Source organism: Lipotes vexillifer, unplaced genomic scaffold (assembly GCF_000442215.2).
Source record: "Lipotes vexillifer unplaced genomic scaffold, Lipotes_vexillifer_v1.1 scaffold889, whole genome shotgun sequence".
Classification (NCBI taxonomy): domain Eukaryota; kingdom Metazoa; phylum Chordata; class Mammalia; order Artiodactyla; family Lipotidae; genus Lipotes; species Lipotes vexillifer.
The window spans coordinates 452,045-471,904 of NW_006788335.1; the positions used below are offsets into that span (position 1 = coordinate 452,045).

The following is a 19,860-nucleotide window of genomic DNA, read 5'->3' on the forward strand; positions in this document are numbered from 1 at the left end:
GTGACTCGGTTGCAAGGTTTGTGTTCGACCTTCTAGCCCGAATGAGATGCGAATGACGTGACATTATAATCATGGCGGGACACCTCGTGAGTGCCCACTGTGTGCTAAGCACACCCCATACATTGTCTTCTTTTATCTTCCATACAGCCCTACAAGGCAGGTACCGTTCTCATCCCCACTTTTCAGACAGTTTAAGTAAGGCTCGGAGAGGTGAAGTAACTTGCCCAAGTTCGCATTTGCATAAATGGCAGAAGCAGGAGCCACGTGCTTTGGAGGTCCTAAGCCTTTAGCTGGGATGCTGTGTGTCTGAGTCTGCCACCTTGGGCCAGTCGGTGTCTCACACACGCGTTGCCTTGTGGTAGCCCAACTGTGCCCACAGCCCAGATAATGTATTGCCCTTGACTGCCCCTGACCCTTTGTATCAAGGTCTGCTTCTGGGGAACTCTGAGGTACTGCCCAAATCACCGGGGCCCAGGAGCTGCTCGGCCATCCTCCTCCGTTCTCCCTGCCCAGGTTCATGGCTACCAGTGACCTGATGTCAGAGCTGCAGAAGGACTCCATCCAGCTGGATGAGGACAGCGAGCGCAAGGTGGTAAAGATGCTTCTCAGGCTTCTAGAGGACAAGAACGGGGAGGTGCAGAACCTGGCGGTTAAGTGGTGAGTGTCAACCCTGGTGGTGATGGGAGGGTCCCTGACCCTTTGGGGTACAGCCTCTGAGAGAAGAATTGCTGAGCAGCTGTTGGAGCCCTAGTGGAGCTGGACAGTGACTTGGTGTAGGTTCCCCCAGAAGTACACCCCATGGCAAGGATCCAAGTGTAAGTTTGCTAGGAAAGAGATCCCAGGAAACTAGGTAGCGGGGTAGAGAAGTGAGGCAGGGAAGGAAGAAAAGCAATAAAGCATCAAGCAAGTTTCTCCTGTGGGCGAGTGGAGCTTACCCCTGCTGGGGATCCCTGGCACACAGTGTAGGACATGCACCTTGGAGTGTTCCCACCTGCCAGCTTTCCTTGGTTGAGGGCTGCTCCTGGGGTAGGTGGAGCGTTATGCATTCCTTGGCATCTCCATCCAGGGAAAGCCCTCAGGCACAGATGCAGGTGTTGGCAGCTGAAAGGTCAGGCTGGCATGCACAGAAGTGGTGGGGGTGAAAGGATGCGGCAGGGGGGGGCGCGTTGGCCATAGGCATCATGAGGTGTCGTTCTGAGACCTTTGCCAGTTACCCCCAGAGCTGAAAAAGCAAGAGGAGGTATGTGCAGGGCATGTGTGTGTGTGGCGGGGTAAGCAGGGGACTGAGGAATGGCGGGGGTCAACAGAATTGGGGCACTGCCTCTCAAACAGTATTCTGTGGGCTGGATCCAGGTGTTCTGGGTGGGTAGTGAATTTCAACTTGATCCTAAGAGCATAGGAATTCAGTAAAGAGTTTCATGCAGGAACAAGACAGCCTCAGGTTTGTGGTCTGGGAGCATCCCTCTAACGGTGGAATTGAGATCAGGTGGACGGGTTTCCTACTAGCAGAAGCAGTAACCCCTTTTTATAACACGTGGTCTGAAATACTCTTTTCTTATCACGAAATGAAATTCGTGCATAATAGAATCTGCCTTTACACATGATTACAAAACAGTTTATATAATGCCTTAAACTGGAGCATAAAGGAGAAATAGGAGGAACGTTGCTGATGGTAGAATAGTGTGTGTTTCACTGTGTAAATGCTCAGTCGCGTTGACGGTAGACGTGTAATGAAGTCGTGAGAAGCCTGCACCTGAGGTAGGCTCGCCAAGGCAGGAAGCAGGTGGAGACAGGTGTGGATGTTGGGGACTCAGCACAGGCAGCATTGAGCTTACGAGATTTTCTGAAATGGTGACCATGTCCCGGTAAAGTTTCCCAGGAAAATAAAGTACAGTCTTCCTTCGAGTTACCTGATAACTACATTTTGGGAAATTTTAGAATGTATTAAAATATTAATATCTTAATATATTAAAATAGTGCAGAAAAGTACTTTGTGTTTATATGTAAAATGAAATTAGGTTTTGGACTCAGATAATTATAGAAAGGCTTTTTACCTGTGTGAATGCCCAGTGGGATGTTAGAAACTCCAGCAGGACATGGAACATGATTTTGCAATATTGTCTTTCTATCATCCCCGGCCTCCCTCACCCCACCCCCCCAAACCCCCCTCCCCCATCCCCTCAATAAAAGCCAGAAGTGCCATTTCATTAGTTATGATGAACATAACTAATAGAAGGCCCCCCTCAACCCCAGTAAATATCCAAAACGCCCCTCAGGGCAGAATCACCCCTACTGAGAACCAGGGCTATAGAAGGTAGAGTGGAAAGACCTGCGATTACTTAGAGAAAGAAGTCAAGAGTTTGCAAAGTGGTGTGCACTGCGGCCACCTGGGACCCTTGTTTAAACTGTGTGCTCCCCACCCAGGGATTCTAATTCAGGAGTGGGCTGGGGCGGGCAGGTGAGGATATAGCACCCGGGAATCTGCATTCTAATGCACACTGTCATCTGAGAACCACTCTTTTAGGTCAGAGGTTCTCAGCCTTGACTGCATGTTAGAATCACCTGGGGAATTTAAAAAACTTCCCCGCTCCAGGCCACACCTGAAACCAATTAACTGAGACACTCTGAGGCTGGCACCTGGGTAACAATTTCTTAAAAGGCCCCAGGTGATGGCAATGGCAGTTAAGGCTGAGAAGCAGTGTGTCTGGTGCAGTTTTTAAACTTTCACGTGCATTCGAATCACCTGGGGGTTTTGCACAGGTTCTAGTTCAGTAGCTGTCGGGTAGGACCTGAGCTGCTGCATCTCTGCATCTCCAGGTAGTGCTGGTGATGCTGATCTGTGACCACACTTGGAGAAGCAAGCCTCTAAGGCAGAGCTTCTCAAAGTGTGGTCCCTGGACCGTCAGCATCTACTGCGAACTTGCTAGAAATGTAAATTCTCAAACCCCACTTAGATCCCTTAAGTCTGAAAAGCTGGGGTGGGGCCCAACAATCTGTGTTGTGTTTTTTTTTTTTTTTTTTTTTTGGTTACGTTGGGTCTTCGTTGCTTCATGCGGGCTTTTTTTTCTAGCTGTGGCGAGCAGGGGCTACTTTTCATTTACGGCGCATGGGCTTCTCATTGCAGTAGCTTCTCTTGTGGAGCACGGGCTCAGTAGTTTGGCTCACAGGCTCTAGAGCGCAGGCTTGGTAGTTGTGGCGCATGGGCTTAGTTGCTCTGCGGCATGTGGGATCTTCCCGGACCAGGGCTCGAACCCGTGTCCCCTGCATTGGCAGGCGGATTCTTAACCACTGTGCCACCAGGGAAGTCCCACAATCTGTGTTTTAACAAGTCCTCTGGGGGATTCTGATACACGCGCAAGTTTGAGAACCCTACTCTTGGGCATTCCTTGGTTTCCAGCTGAGGTTGCCGGGTTCGATGGTTTGGCCATATACTGAGATGTAAAACCCAAGAGGAGATGCAGGTTTGGGAGGTGCCAGGAATGATGTCGGCATACGCAGATGGTACCTTTCTTTGGCAAAATAGGAAGTCTCCTGTTGATCTGGGGCCTTTTCCTCAGCACATGTGGCCCCACAGACATGAGGGGATATAAGGGGCAGCCCGACTCGAGCTGAGCCTGGGCTTTTGGACCTCCTCCCTCCCTCCATACTCAGCCTGGGTCCTCTGGTGGGCAAAGTGAAGGAGTACCAGGTGGAGACCATCGTGGATGCCCTCTGTGCCAACATGCGGTCAGACAAGGAGCAGCTCCGAGACATCGCTGGCATCGGCCTCAAGACCGTCCTGTCGGAGCTCCCGCCTGCAGCCACAGGTACTCAGGTCTTAGGGACTCGGTGCTATTGCTATTTGTCCTAGTTTATGATTGAAGAAGCTGAGGCTCAGTGAGGTGAAAGGACTTACCCAAGGTCAGCCAGCTAATAAGTGGCAGGGAATTCAGACCCAGATCTGTTAAACTTCATGGCTCTGTTTCAGGGATGCTTTTAGCTGCAAGTAACAAAGTCTAACTAATGGCAGCTTGAAGAAGTAGGGGGTTACTTTTCTCACATAACTCTGAAGGGATCAGCCACTCCATTTTTACAGCCATTCATTCAGAAGCTCATTTAGGACAGGGCTGAAGTCTCTACCCATGTCTCTTGCCCTTTATAAGAAAAGCACATGTTTCCCCAGAAGACTTTGACCTGTATCTCAATGGCCAGAACACGGTCACCTGGCCTCTCCAAGCAGCAAAGGAGTCTAGGAAAGAAGGGCTTAACTTTTCCCACCTCCCCATTGGAAGGCAGAGGGCAAAGGGGTCAGGTGTGAGGTGAGCCAGCCAGCAGGTCCGCCCTTGGTTCTTTAGCTCCCTGGCTGTCTCCTTTAGTTTGGTCTGACTCTGCGTCAAACCTTGGACCACGCCACCCCTGGCTTCCCTGGTCAGCAGGATTTGAGGGATGTGGGCTCAGGAACACAACCAGAGCAAAGGCCGACCACAGCTGGAGGCCAGCCCTGGGCCTCACCGCACCCACCTTGTGCTCTGTGCAGGCTCTGGCCTGGCCACCAGTGTGTGCCGGAAGATCACAGGCCAGCTCACCAGTGCCATCGCCCAGCAGGAGGACGCGGCTGTGCAGCTGGAAGCCCTGGACATCCTCTCTGACATGCTGAGCAGGTGCGGGAGGCCATCCTGGGCAAGGAGGACGGGGGACAGGGAGGGTCTCAAGTTCACAGAGCCAGCACTTACTGTACACCAGGCCCTGTGCTAGGACTCTTTAATCGTACCAGCAGTGTCCCAGGAGAACTCGTTTGTCACCATTTTATGGGCTCTGAGAGGTGATGTGGCCTGTCTGCCATCACAGTCAGTAAATGGCAGAACCTAGGTGTTGAACTCAGGTCTCTCCATAGCTGGAGCCCATGTGTGTTCATCCTCTCCCTCAGCCCTTCTTTCTCTTTTTTTTCTTCTCTTGGATTAGTATAGCTGGGCCTTTGTTTTAAATTGCACTACACATTTTTAAAGTATTCATTCATTCAGCCTCTCAAGATTTGAGCACCTACTGGAAAAATGTCAGGTGCTGGACTAGTTCTGGGAATATGGAGTTGGCTGGGTCTTGGCGGCCCCTAAGGAAAAGCTCACAGGCACATAAATCTGTGAATGGAGTAAGAACAACAATACGGCTAAGAGCAGGGCCCATAGGAGCTCAGAGGAGGAGCCCTTAACCCGGCTGGGGGGTGGGAAACCTTCCTAGAGAGGGTCCAGCCAGCTGAGCCTTCAAGGGTGGGCAGGACTTGGCCAGGCGTGGGTGAGCATAAGGGGGACCCCGGAGGGGGGACCTGCCTTCGGCCCAGAGGGCAAAGACCAGAGAGACATGAGGTCCTGGGGGTTGTGCAAGGCAGTCATGAGGTGTCATGAGGAGGGGCTGGTGTGGAGAGATAGGGCTGGGAGGGTGGGGCAGTTGGCTAAAGATTCTACTGAAAGTGTGAGGGGCTCGCGGAGGGGTTCTTGGCAGGCATGAGGAATGCCTTGGGTGTATTTGTGTGTTTTAGACTGATCTTTCTATGTGCAGAGTGCACGGAAGATGGGAGGGGGTTGAATGGGCAGGGAAACTGCTTAGAAGGCTTCTGCAGGCAGGTGAATTCAGGTTGTATTTAGGAGGTGGACTCCACAGTGCTTGGAGTGGATGAGAGGCAGGCTCAAGGCTGACACCCAGGGGTCTGGCTTTCCTAACTGTGGGCACAGACACAGGGCCACTGGCCGTGTAGGTGCGCTCCAGGAGCAATGTCGGGGTGGGCGTGATGGTTTCCGTTTGGAACATGTTGAATTTGAGGTGCCTGGGAGGTACCCCGTCAACCGAAAACTCCATAGGGCAGGACTGAGGGCCAGAGTCCGTCTTGCTCTCCCGAGTTTCCAGCCCAGGCCCTGTCACATAGTAGGTGAACACATAAATAAATGAAACCCAGGAGAGAGGTCTGGGCTGGACAGAGAGATATGGGAGGGTGAGGTCAATGTGTTGGTGTGGAGTGAGAGAAGAAAAGGTTTCAGGACACATACGGGACAGGAAAAGCACAGGCCTGGTTTGAATGTGGGAAAGAAGCTGCTGCAGGGGCTGCGTTCTACCTGTGCAGAAACCATTCTCTGGTGTTCCCTCTTGCCTTGAGCCCGGAGCTCAGCTTATCTAAAGGGCACTGGGGAGCCACTGAAGGAGTTAGGCAGAGGCACACTTTATTTATTTATTTATTTTTTTGCGGTACGCGGGCCTCTCACTGTTGTGGCCTCTCCCGTTGCGGAGCACAGGCTCCGGACGCGCAGGCTCAGTGGCCATGGCTCACGGGCCCAGCCGCTCCGTGGCATATGGGATCTTCCCGGACCGGGGCACGAACCCGTGTTCCCTGCATCGGCAGGTGGACTCTAAACCACTGCGCCACCAGGGAAGCCCGAGGCACACTTTAGATCACTCTGGCCTCAGTGATGGGGAGGCTGAGGGTCTTTGGGTTGTCATAATGGGGGAGGCGGCCAGGCACCCATGGGGAGAGGGGAAGTGCCTGGGCCAGGCTGCCCGCCGGGTGGGCCTCGCCCGACACCCCTTCCTTCCGGCTCCCCAGGCTGGGCGCCCCGCTGGGCGCCTTCCACGCCAGCCTCCTGCACTGTCTGCTGCCGCAGCTGAGCAGTCCGCGCCTGGCCGTGCGCAAGCGGGCCGTTGGGGCGCTCGGCCACCTGGCGGCCGCCTGCAGCACCGACCTCTTCGTCGAGCTTGCAGACCACCTGCTGGACCGGCTGCCCGGCCCACGCGCGCCTGCGAGCCCCGCGGCGATCCGTACCCTGATCCAGTGTCTGGGCAGCGTTGGCCGCCAGGCAGGCCACCGCCTCGGTAAGGGGGCGGGTCTGATTACAGGGATCCCGGGCAAGGGGCGGGACCTGGGCTGAGGGGCTGGGGCCCGGGTGAGCCACCTGTGGTTAAGGGGCGTGGTTGAGGTGGGGAGGGTCGGTGCTGAAGCGCCTGAAGAGGAAAAGGGCTCGGGAGGCAGCCAGGTGGGCCCTGAGCTCAACCTGCTTCTGAGCCCTACCCAGAGGCTCGCGAGGGTAATTATAAGTCATGCCTCCAAAGGGATGATGTATGTACAATAAACCGCACTTCTTAAAGTGTACAATTCAGTGTGTTTTGACCTTTTCGCGCACTTGTGAAACTACCACCGCAATCAAGATGCACAACATTTCCATCACCCCCAAAAGTTTCCTTGTGCCTCTTTGCAGTCCATCCACCCTCTGCCCCACCCTAGGCAACCACTGACCTGCTTTCTGTCACCAGAGATGAATTTTGTAGAAATGGAATCCTGCAATCAGTTTTGAATTTATTCTCAAACACCTTGGAGTTAGTTCGGGCTAGAACAGGGCAGTGTAAGTAGAGTGGCCACGGTCTGCCCTCCCTCCGCTCTGGCTCTCTCACTGCAGGGGACCTTAAAAGCACACATGGAGGCCCCAGCCTGCAGTCCATACTCTGTCCACATCCCCCCAAACAGCAGCCGGGAGCATGGACCTGGGCAAGAGAACTGCACAGGACCGGACAGGGTTCAGGGTGGGGAAGGGTACGGCTGGAGATGAGCTAGGGAAGAATCCATATAAAGCCCAGGGGGCAGTGGGGGGGCCCCTCTTGCCTGGTTTGTAAGGGCAGTGCCTGCCTCCCCACTTTCCTTGCCCAGGTCTATAACCTAGCTTAGCGCGGGAAATAAGGCAAGAACATGAGTAATAGTTTCAACAACAGATGCTACTTATTGAGTGCCTGCTTCGAGCCAGGACCTGGGTGGAGATCTTTATCTGAATCTTATCATTAATCTTGACAAACTCTCTGGCTGGTAGGCATTGTTATCCCTACCGTGAAGATGAATGGTCTGAGGTTAAAGAATGTTGCGATGTGCCCAAGGTCCCATAGCTTATAGGGTGCTCAGTCAGGGCTAGAACCCACATCTGCTTGACTCTGAAGCCTCTGAGTAACTTTGCAGTGGCCAGGGCTGCAGGTGCAGGCACAGGCTGAATGCTGTGGGCTGGGGGAGCCCTGGAGATGGTCTGGCCTCACCTTGCCTTGCCTCAGTGACCCACCTGGCCCTGCAGGGACCCATCTGGACCGACTGGTGCCCCTGGTGGAGGAGTTCTGCAAGCTGGATGATGATGAGCTTCGGGAGTCCTGCCTCCAGGCCTTCGAGGCCTTCCTGAGGAAGTAGGTGCAACAGGGGTGCTGGAAAACGGGGGCCCTGGGGTTTCTTTGAGAAGTTGGTAGGGATGGCGTGGGGGCAGGATGCTGGCCTCAAAGTAGTCAGGTCTCAGGACTCACCACTGGGCCCCATCCCCAACCCTGTCCTGCCTGGGTCCAGCAGAGCCGCCCGCATCCCACCCCACAGGTGCCCCAAGGAGATGGGCCCCCACGTGCCCAGTGTGACCAGCCTCTGCCTCCAGTACATAAAGCATGACCCCAACTATAACTGTGACAGTGACGAGGAAGAGGAGAAGATGGAGACGGAGGACAGTGAGTTCAGTGAGCAGCGTGAGTGGCCAGCTTGTCCTTGGGCTGGTGGGTGGGAATGGGTGCAGCCTTCCCGAGAATCCCCCAGCCAAAGCCAGGGGCCACGTTTGGTGCCCCCGTCCTGGTCCCAGCTCTTCCTCAGGCTCCAGCCCTGCCCTTGGAAATCTGGATCCTCTGTGGTGCCCACACTCTCTGATTGCACAGATCACAAGATAGTAGTCATTGCTGTTGTTTATTGAGCATCTCCTGATGTCCTGTGCTATTTTCTTTTTAAATATTTATTTGTTTATTTTTGGCTGTGTCAGATCTTAGTTGCGACACGTGGGATCTTTCATTGTGGCGCTCGGTCTTCTCTCTAGTTGTGGCGCGCGGGCTTAGTTGCCCCACAGCGTGTGGGATCTTAGTTCCCCGACCAGGGATCGAATCCACATCCCCCGCTTTGGAAGGTGGATTCTTAACCACTGGACTAGCAGGGAAGTCCCCTAAGTACTCTCTTATTTCATGTTCCTTATAATGACCCTAGGAAACCAGGTATTTATTATCATCCCCATATTTCAGACAAGGAGATTGAGACTTAATGGGAAGAGATTTACCTGAGTTAACACAGCTAGGAAGTGGCGTGGCTGGGGCTTGGAGCCATGTTTGCCAGACTCCCCCACCTCGTGCTGCCATCTCTGTACCCTTTTAGTTATGGCTTCCAAGAGCCATTGCTTTAACGCAGCAGAGTAAAGCTCTAGTGGTGGAATGATTGGCACTGACAGGGAGAGATACCTGGATGGGGGATGGACTCAATGGCTTCTTTCCTTCTGTGCCTGTGGGCCTGTCTGTCACTCAGAGGGAAGGCCCTGGGCCCTGGAGGCATTGATGGAGGTGAAGGCCTTAGGTCCTGATGGGTACTCAGAGCGAGATGCGGTTGTAGGAGATGAGATTGGACAGGCATTTTGGGCTCAAATGCCCGGCCAAGGAGATTGGGCATTTTCCTGTTAGTAACAGGGAGCTCTGGATGTTTCTTCATGGGTGACATAGGGTGGAGATAACAAGGTTCCATCAGAGGGGACACATCTGCTAAGCTAACAAGACACATCTGGGGGACCATCCATCTGGCCCACTATGGCTTGTCCAGATGCAGTGCTCTGAGAGTCTGAGTTCTCTACAGGGCAGTGTGGGTAGGAATATGCTGGCCTTTGAGCCTGTGCCTGGGGGTGTCCCTAGGGAGGACCGTCCCCCTCTGAGCCTCATGTGTGTCTCCCAGATGTATGAGTTGGCTTTGTGGGCCTCATTCATCTCTGCTGTTTCTAGCTGTGTGTCCTCAGGAGAGTCTTCGTCCTCTCTGAGCCTTATATGTATCATCTATAAAAGGAGGCTCAAGACACCTTCATTCCTGAGGCATGGTGAAGACTTGAGCTCTGACCTCTTGGGAGAGCTTGGAGAGTGGAGAGCCACACAAACACAGCTTTTCCTTATTGTTACTCCTGCTTGGAAGCCGGAATCAGGACTCTGGAGCAGGGGAGCTATCACCTTTCCCTTCTGAAATCCCAGTACATGAAACATCACGCAGCCAGTCCTGAAACCAAAGGATGGGTCTTGTGCCCCACATGGATTCCCTAAATCCTCACTGGAAGCTTTGGAGTCAGTTTTTCCCTGGTGTAGTCAAAACAACCAACAGTCTGGAGGCAGTGGGAGGACCCTGGCGTACCTCCAGCTGGTTCCCTGCTTGACGCCACCCCTAGCACACAGCAGGTGTTCATTAACCGGTAGTGACCATGGAAAGGTGAGGCCCCGGCGGAGCCCTCCTCACTGCCCCCTCACTTCTCACCCCCCCCCCGTCCTGGGAGACCGCCCTGGGTGGTGATTAGGGCTCCATGGGTGTCTGGTTCCCGCCCCAGAGAGCGAGGACGAGTACAGCGATGATGATGACATGAGCTGGAAGGTGCGCCGGGCAGCGGCCAAGTGCCTGGTGGCCCTGATCAGCTCTCGGCCCGACCTGCTGACCAATTTCCACTGCACCCTGGCGCCCGTGCTCATCCGCCGCTTCAGGGAACGCGAGGAGAACGTCAAGGCCGACGTGTTCGGGGCTTACATCGTGCTGCTGCGGCAGACGCGGTCCCTGAAGGGATGGCTGGAGGCCGTGGAGGAGCCCACCCAGTCGGGCAGCAACCTCCAGATGCTGCGAGGACAGGTGTGCCTGCCCGCCCCTCCCCCTGCCTCTCCCTCCTCACAACCCTTCCCTCCTCCATCTCCCCACCCTCCCACCGCCCCCCATCTCTCCACCCACTGGATTGTGCATACCGAGCACCTGCTGTGTGCCCAGCCCTGTGTATGGAGTGGCGGGGCACAACAGGAGGCAAGGCAGATGAAGTCCCTGCCCCTGGACCACACAGTCTCGGGCAGATAGCCAACAGCACGAGTAGGGTTCCAGGCCACAGCAAGGGGGTTCAGTTTTATTCTAAGACGGTAGATGCCACGGGAGGGGAATTACGGGATCCCACTCACATTTGAAAAAGCTCACTCTGGCTGCTGTGTGGGGATTGTAACGGGCTGGAGGCCACTGCAGCTGTGTAGGTGAAAGGGCTTGGTGCCTTGGGCAGGGGGTGGGGGACAGGTGGTCGGACTTGAGAGAGAGTTTTGGGGTTTGCACATGGATGTGAAAGGCAAGGGACAGGGAGGTGTCATGTGAGTTCGGGGCTCTGGCTAAAAATAGTGCAGTCCCTGACATGGTGGAGGGTGGAGCGGGGGCATGTCTAGAGTTCTGTTCTGGACATTTATGTTCGAAGCCCTCGTTGGACGCCGGAGTAGAGGTGTCTGGCGGGCAGTCGGCACACAAGTCTCGTGTCAGAGATGTAGATCTAGGAGTCATTGCTTCAGGGGAATCCTCAACTCGGAAGTGGATGAGCTCACTGGGGAGGGAATCTAGCTGGAGGAGGGAAGGGGGCCCCGGCGCTTCACCCTCACCAAGTGTAGGAGTGAGAACCGCACTGCTCGGTGACCTTGAGCAAGTTACTTCACCTCTGTGCCTGTTTCCTGTCTGTCAGCTGGGCACAGGACTAGTACCCACCTCAGAAGGTGAGTGTGGAATCAGGTGCCTGCTACAGAGCAAGTGATGGGAAGCTTGGGCTGGAATGATCCTCTCCACGCTGGGGGTCCTCCATGGGCAGGTGCCCGGGCAGAGTCCCCCAGTAGTGGGTGGGGTGTGGAGGTTCCCGGGTGGTCACTGACCTCCCCGCTCCATCCACAGGTGCCTCTTGTGATGAAGGCCCTGCAGCGGCAGCTTAAAGATCGGAGTGTCAGGGCCCGCCAGGGTTGCTTCAGCCTTCTCACCGAGCTGGCAGGCATCCTCCCGGGCAGCCTGGCAGAGCACATGCCCGTGCTGGTAGCAGGTAGGATGGACTGGAACCCAGTGTCTGCTGTTCTGGGCTTCTTCCTGAACCCAGACCCCAGCCCCCAATCCCTGAGAGTGCCCCTGTTCAGCAACCTACAGTGGCTCCCCACTGCCAGCAGTGAAAACAGGGCCGGGGTGCAGGCCCCATGTCCTGTTTTTAAATAGGTTCCCTGGCCTGTGTCCTCAGCCCTGGCCCCGGCCAAGCCGTGACCTCATAGAATCTGTTGCATGAGAGCCCATGTGCCTGGGTCCAGCTCAGACGCCTGAGGGTACTCCACCCCTGCATCCAGGGAGGGCTGAGTTGGGTCAGGGTCTGTGGCCTGGTAACCTTGCCTCCCACCCCTCCACCCCCAGGCATCATCTTCTCGCTGGCGGACCGCTCCAGCTCCTCCACCATCCGGATGGATGCCCTGGCTTTCTTGCAGGGGCTGCTGGGCACAGAGCCAGCTGAGGCCTTCCACCCCCAGCTGCCCACTCTCCTGCCTCCTGTGATGGCCTGCGTGGCTGACCCTTTCTACAAGATCGCAGCCGAGGCTCTGCTGGTGCTCCAGGAGCTGGTGAGGGCCCTGTGGCCGCTGGACAGGCCTCGGGTGCTGGACCCCGAGCCCTACATTGGAGAGATGTCCGCGGCCACCCTGGCACGGCTTCGTGCCACCGACCTGGACCAGGAGGTGAAGGAGCGGGCCATCTCCTGCGTGGGCCACCTCGTGGGCCACCTGGGTGACCGGCTCGGGGACAACCTGGAGCCGTCACTCTTGCTTCTCCTGGACCGCCTGCGGAATGAGATCACCCGGCTTTCTGCCGTCAAGGCGCTGACACTGGTGGCCGTGTCCCCACTGCGGATCGACCTGCAGCCCATCCTAGCCGAGGCGCTGCCCATTCTGGCCTCGTTCCTGCGGAAGAACCAGCGGGCGCTGCGGCTGGCCGCCCTGGCTGCCCTGGCCGCCCTGGCCCAGAGTCAGGGCCTTGGCCTCCCGCCATCCACCGTGCGGGCCGTGCTGGCCGAGCTGCCCTCCCTCGTCAGTGAGAACGACATGCACGTGGCCCAGCTGGCTGTGGACTTCCTCGCCACCGTGACCCGCGCCCAGCCAGCCTCTTTGGCTGAGGTCAGCGGTCCTGTGCTGGCAGAGCTGCTGCGTTTGCTGCACTCGCCCCTCCTGCCGGCTGGTGTGCTAGCGGCTGCCGAAGGCTTCCTACAGGCCCTGGTGGGGACCCGGCCGCCGTGCGTGGACTACGCTGAGCTCGTCGGCCTGCTCACGGCGCCCGTTTACGAGCAGGTGGCGGACGGCGGGCCCGGCCTGCACAAGCAGGTGTTCCACTCGCTGGCTCGGTGCGTGGCGGCCCTCGCGGTGGCCTGTCCGCAGGAGGTGGTGGACACAGTCAACCGCCTGGTCTCCGATGCCAGGTCGCCCAGCTCGAGCCCAGGGGTCAAGGTCCTGGCGTTCCTGTCCCTGGCCGAGGTGGGCCAGGTGGCCGGGCCGGGCCCCCAGCGGGAGCTGAAGGCAGTGCTCCTGGAAGCCTTGGGCTCGCCCAGCGAGGACGTGAGGGCGGCTGCCTCCTATGCGCTGGGCCGCGTGGGCGCGGGGAACCTGCCTGACTTCCTGCCCTTCCTGCTGGGGCAGATGGAGGCCGAGCCCCGGCGGCGGTACCTGCTGCTACACTCACTCCGGGAGGCCCTGGGGGCCGCCCAGCCCGACAGCCTGAAGCCCTACGCCGAGGACGTCTGGGCCCTGCTGTTCCAGCGCTGCGAGGGCGCCGAGGAGGGCACCCGGGGGGTGGTGGCCGAGTGCCTCGGGAAGCTGGTCCTCGTGAACCCTCCTTTCCTCCTGCCGCGGTTCCGGAAGCAACTTGCTGCAGGTAGGGGCACAGGGGTGGGCAAAGGCAGCCCGGATTGGAGGTGGGCAGAGGTCCACATAGGGTGAGCTTGTTCAGGTAATCGGGTCTGAGAGTCACGGTGTTGACAAGGTTCAAGGCAGAGGAGCCGTTAAAAACAGTGTTTCCTGAGATTTAAAGGCCTCTTCCTGTGGGACCCTCTGGGATGGAGGGGACAGAATCCTTGATGTGTCCCTCCAACAAATAAACTTTTCACGGTGCCACTTGTTGTGGACAGCAGCCTTGTGCTCCAGGTGAGGGTTAGTAAAGGCGGTTCTCTGAGGGGCCAGAAACGGCAGCCTGCAGAATGCAGCTGTCTTGGGCTAGCATGAGGCAGGAGCAAATGTAAATGTGGCCTAGGATTGGATGCCAGGCCCTGGGGTGTGGAGAGGGCCAGGGAAGGGGTGAGGAAGGCAGGTCTTACGTTCTGGGGTTAGGGCGCGTCAGGGTGTTCTGCAGCTCAGGGGGGAAGAAAGCAGGCAGGTGGACTGTGGGCTCTTAGGCAGGTGAAAGCCCGTGAGGGCGAAAGGCCTCCAGGCCTTGAGCTGGTTACCTGGTCCCCGTAGGGTCAGTGCTGTGTTAGTTGACATAATGCAGCCAAAGTGCTTGGTATAGTGGGTGGTACCTAATTAGTACTGCTAGTATCCACTGTCGTTGCTGTGTCAGTGATTCCGGTTAAGCCCTTCCTGGGTTGCTGGTATACAAGCAGCAGCTCTGGGCCCTCACCACTGTGTGGGCAGGACAACCACGTTGAGGACCTCACCTGTTAACACTGCACAGGGCTCTTCACGAGGAGCCTTGGGAGGCAAGAGTCTTGGGCTGAGGGGCAGCCCTGCCTTTTCTAAGCTCAGATTTGTTTAGGCCTCGTGCGCGCTGTTGACCCAGCTAACCAGGCACATTTCCTATTTACTGCCGGCTGCTGGGATGCTTAGAGCCGAATCAGCGGACTGCTTCTGGCAGGTTCGTAGGACTTTGTAGTTGCCTCTCGCTGCATGCCCCTCACTCTGGTTTCTATCTCACTTTGTGCTTGGCCTCATTTTTCTTAATTCAGTTAATCCTCTTCTATGTGTATTACCTTTATCAGCCCCCCTGAATCTTCCTAGGAGCCAGTCAGGATGGAAAGAGAAAGAGGAAAAAACTACAAGTCTGAAGTCAGTAACTCACTCACTCATACCCTAGCGTCAAATTGTAAACTTTCTACTGAGTCTTGAACTGAAGTCTTGGATGGAAACAGCCTTAACCCATTCAGTGCTGTGTGCCGGAGGGGTGGAAGCTGCCGATTAATCTCCTTCACCCTAATGGGAAGTGTACTCCCTTCCCTTTCTGCAGCTTTTCTACTCAGAACGCAAGCAGAAAAGCAAAATTAAGTGAGTTCAGCCTGCTTGAAGCATAACTGCTCCCTCCTTGGAGAAGCCCAGAGAGAGGGCTCAGAAGCAGCTGGTGAATTCTGGACCTGCTGGGTGACCTTAGACGTGAATTTAACCTTTCCGGTCTCTCCTCATGTGTAAAACGGAAATTAAGAAGAATTTTTATTAATTACTGTTACTAATATTATATGTTTTGTTTGTTTGTTTGTTTGTTTTTTGTGGTACGGGGGCCTCTCACTGTTGTGGCCTCTCCCGTTGCGGAGCATAGGCTCCGGACGCGCAGGCTCAGCGGCCATGGCTCACGGGCCCAGCCGCTCCGCGGCATGTGGGATCTTCCCGGACCGGGGCACGAACCCACATCCCCGGCGTCGGCAGGCGGACTCTCAACTGCTGCGCCACCAGGGAAGCCCTATATGATTTTTTATTATTATCAACCAGTGACTAGGATTAATTAATCCTGAGGATTAATTGAGATAATGTGTCTGAGAAATAGAACGCAGCCCCACGGCCTGGGCAGAGAGGTCTGTCTTCAGGTTGAGCCCTGTCTTGGGTTCTCGTTGTCCGTTACTGTCCTTGGCGTGGCTGCCTGAGAGCTGGCAGTTTTACCCTCTCGGCAGAAGTAGGAAGAATTCAGGGGAGATTCTGGGCTGCCAAGGAAAGTGGTAGCATCAGCTTCCCCAGAGATGTGCGGGGCGTTTCGTGTGGGGAGGAGACGTGGTTCTGTCTCCCACGGAGGCGAGGGGAGCATCAGCGCCCTCCGGGACCCGCCGCGCCCGCCCCAAGTGCCCCCTCCCGTCCTGCAGGTCAGCCACACACCCGCTGCACTGTCATCACAGCCGTCAAGTTCCTCATCTCGGACCAGCCCCACCCCATCGACCCCATCCTGAAGACCTTCGTTGGTGAGTGCCCCCGCCCCTCTGCCCCCTTTGGTCAGCTCCACCCTGTTCTTGGGCTTGAGCTGATTTTTCTTTTTTCTTTTTTTTTTTTAATTTTTATTGGAGTATAGTTGATTTACAATGCTGTGTTAGTTTCAGGTGCACAGCAAAGTGAATCAGTTATACATATACCTATACCCACTCTTTTTTTAAAGATTCTTTCCCATATAGGCCATTACAGAGTATTGAGTAGAGTTCCCTGTGCTATACAGCAGGTTCTTATTAGTTATCTATTTTTTATATAGGAGTGGGTATACGTCCATCCCAGTCTCCCAATTTATCCCTCCCCACCAGCCCCTTGGTAACCATACGTTTGCTTTCGATATCTGTAAGTCTGTTCTTGTTTTGTAGATAAGTTCATTTGTATTGTTTTGTTTTTTGTAAGTTTATTTATTTGTTTATTTTTGGCTGCGTCGGGTCTTTGTTGTTGTGCGCGGGCTTTCCCTAGTTGCGGTGAGCGGGGGCTGCTCTTCTTTGCGGTGCGCGGGCTTCTCATTGTGGTGGCTTCTCTTGTTGTGGAGCACGGGCTCTAGGTGTGTGGGCTTCAGTAGTTGTGGCACGTGGACTCAGTAGTTGTGGCTTGTGGGCTCTAGAGCACAGGCTCGGTAGTTGGGGCGCATGGGCTTCGGTGCTCTGCGGCACGTGGGATCTTCCTGGACCAGGGCTGGAACCCATGTCCCCTGCATTGGCAGGCGGATTCTTAACCACCGTGTCACCAGGGAAGCCCTTGTATTATTTTTTAAAATTAGATCCCACATATGAGCAACATCATATAATATTTGTCTTTCTGTGTCTGACTTACTTCACTCAGTATGACAATCTCTAGGTCCATCCATATTGCTGCAAATGGCATTATTTTGTTCTTTTTTATGGCTAATATTCCATTGTATATGTGTACTACATCTTTATGCACTCCTCTGTCTGTGCACATTTAGGTTGCTTCCATGTCCTGGTTGTTGTAAATAGAGCTGCAGTGAACATTGGGGTGTGTGTATCTTTACAAATTATGGTTTTCTCGGGGTATATGCCCAGTAGCGGGATTGCTGGGTCATATGGTAGTTCTGTTTTTAGCTTTTTAAGGAACCTCCATACTGTTTTCCATAGTGGCTGCACCAATTTACATTCCCACTAACAGTGTGGGAGGGTTCCCTTTTCTCCACACCCGTTGCAGCATTTATTGTTTGTAGATTTTTTGATGATGGCCATTCTGACCGGTGTGGCATGATACCTCATTGTAGTTTTTTTTTTTTTTTGCGGTACGCGGGCCTCTCACTGTTGTGGCCTCTCCCGTTGCGGAGCGCAGGCCCAGCGGCCATGGCTCACGGGCCCAGCCGCTCCGCGGCATGTGGGATCTTCCCAGACCAGGGCACGAACCCGTGTCCCCTGCATCGGCAGGCGGACTCTCAACCACTGCGCCACCAGGGAAGCCCCATGAATAAGTATTTTTAAGCCTATTGAAATAGTTTCTTTCTCATCAAATTTTTGCCTACTACATTTTGCATCCATTGTGGTTTCTTGCCTGAATAAATGATTACTGACAGTTGCTAAATGACAACTTTCTAATTCCAGCATTCCTCCCATATTTATTAGTTTGCATTTTGTTCTCAGAAATAACTTTTCCTTTTCCCCCATTTATTTATTCATTGGTTTGTTCATATCATTATAGACTCAGGGATTTGTATTTCACTCAGTGGGTTATAATCTATTACTGTCTTTAATTTATTTTGATTCCCAAGATTGTCTCACATTTAGCCAGTGGGAGCCCTTCAAGCTGCTGCTTATGTTCTGTTGCTATGTTTCCATCATTCTTTGAGCATCTCCTTACCTTTTGGCACGATAAGGTGCTCCCGACCCATCTTGAACCTTTCCTGCCCCAGCCCTGGAATCAACCATTTCTCCAAGGAGCCTGATTCCTTTTAGTGGAGTATAGTATTCAGAATCTAAGATCTGTGCCCTAAGATCTGTGCTTATTGCTACTGGGGTGCCGTTACTTCTAGGCCCTCTCAGCAGACAGAATCAGGAAATCTAAGTATGTATGACTGTATGTACATAGTCAGAAACACATATATATTCCAGTCCAACACCACAGGGTTCGTGCTAGCCTTCTCCCTTTCCATATACCCTTCTGTTACAGGAGAAACCCAGCTCCTGAGATATTTATTCACTTAATCCTGGAATACACAGAAGGTAGTCATGAGAATTGCTAACCCTTATCTGTGAAAAATCAGTATTCGTTTATAATTTTGTCTTTAGCCTAGGGCATCTTGTCACAAGGCTTTGGAAGTTACTTAGGTGAGTTGTTTTCTCCTTCATAAGCTGGGTGGTTATATGAATCATTTGAAATACAGTTGTTTTTTTTTTAGGGATCCCTCCCATTCTTGATTTTATTTATTTATTGAATATATAAAACATTAACATAGTTATTAAAAAGTCTAACCTATACTAAAAGAAATGCTGTGTGATTTTGTGTAAGTCTCTTCACATCTCTGATCTTCAGCATTCTCATCTGAAATAAAATCAAGTTAACATTTATAGAGTCCTCACTTGGTGCTCTGCTGTGTGCTTTGTAGACATCACCACATTTTTAATCCTAAAACGAGTCCTACAGTGTAGATACTCCTGTTACACCCATTTTACAGTTGAGGACATTGAGGCTGTCCAAGGTGCCACAGTTAGGACGTGGTCAAGCCTGGATCTGAACCCAGGCCAGACTCAAGTCCACATTCTTATCTGGACTTTGAAGGTTTGTTGCACAGAGTAGATGCTCAGAACACGTTTGTCCCCGTCCAGCCAGGTCTGCACGGCTCCCGTTAACCAGATAAGCACGGTGGGATGGGGGTGGTTTGTTTGGCTGTGCTGCCCCTCACACCACCTCTGGTCTTTCTGCCAGGAGAGTTCATGGAGAGCCTGCAGGACCCAGACCTGAATGTGCGCCGGGCCACCCTGGCTTTCTTCAACTCCGCCGTGCACAACAAGCCCTCACTGGTCCGCGACCTGCTGGACGACATCCTGCCCCTCCTCTACCAGGAGACGAAGATCCGCCGGGACCTCATCCGAGAGGTGAAGCAGTGGGAGGACAGAGCCGGGAGCCCTTGGGTCTGACTGCTGCGGCTGGGGCGAGGGTTAGGGTCAAGCTTATTAGAGCAGGTCTGGCCCACAGGGTCAGGTTTGCCCCTCCACTTCCCAGCTGTGTGACCCTGGCCGGGGCAACACGATCCTCTCTAAACCTCAGTTTCTCCTCACGGGCAAAGGGAGGGAAGTAACCGTGTCCACATTATACGGTTGTTGAGAAGATTTTTAATGAGTTAAATCCTACAAGTGCTCAGAACTGCTCCTGGCACGCAGTTGGTGCTCAGTAAATGTCAGCAACTCTTTTTTTTTTTTTTCTTTGCGGTACCCGGGCCTCTCACTGTTGTGGCCTCTCCCGTGGCGGAGCACAGGCTCCGGACGCACAGGCTCAGCGGCCATGGCTCACGGGCCCAGCCACTTCGCGGCATGTGGGATCTTCCCAGACCAGGGCATGAACCCGTGTCCCCTGCATCATTAGGAGGACTCTCAACCACTGCGCCACCAGGAAAGCCCCAGCAACTCTTGTTATCACTCGACATTCAGCAGGTGTTCGTGGAGCACCAGCCCTGCGTCCAGGCGCCAGGACCAGACATGAGGCACCAGGGAGCTCATGGCCTCCTGAAGGAGAGGGAGGGATACCCTCTCTGCTGATTATTTAAGTTACTTAGAGCACTTGGTGAAGTTAGGATTTAAGAGACAGAGACTGAAAGTGATTTAACAGCCAAGTCATTGCACGATATAATGAGAAGGGCTGAAC

General features: G+C 54.2%; 1 protein-coding gene across 1 annotated transcript in view; it reads left to right on the plus strand.

Annotated features, from left to right (window-relative positions):
- The window catches only part of CAND2 (cullin associated and neddylation dissociated 2 (putative)), a 29,223-nt gene that overhangs the window by 6,096 nt on the left and 3,267 nt on the right, over positions 1-19,860 (plus strand). The window contains exons 4-14 of the mRNA XM_007461579.1: positions 514-657; positions 3,652-3,806; positions 4,517-4,640; positions 6,569-6,834; positions 8,073-8,178; positions 8,360-8,502; positions 10,368-10,660; positions 11,717-11,858; positions 12,215-13,717; positions 15,903-15,998; positions 18,925-19,094. Of these exons, the coding sequence (XP_007461641.1) occupies positions 514-657; positions 3,652-3,806; positions 4,517-4,640; positions 6,569-6,834; positions 8,073-8,178; positions 8,360-8,502; positions 10,368-10,660; positions 11,717-11,858; positions 12,215-13,717; positions 15,903-15,998; positions 18,925-19,094 (3,142 nt within the window). The remainder of the gene's footprint in view (positions 1-513; positions 658-3,651; positions 3,807-4,516; positions 4,641-6,568; positions 6,835-8,072; positions 8,179-8,359; positions 8,503-10,367; positions 10,661-11,716; positions 11,859-12,214; positions 13,718-15,902; positions 15,999-18,924; positions 19,095-19,860) is intronic.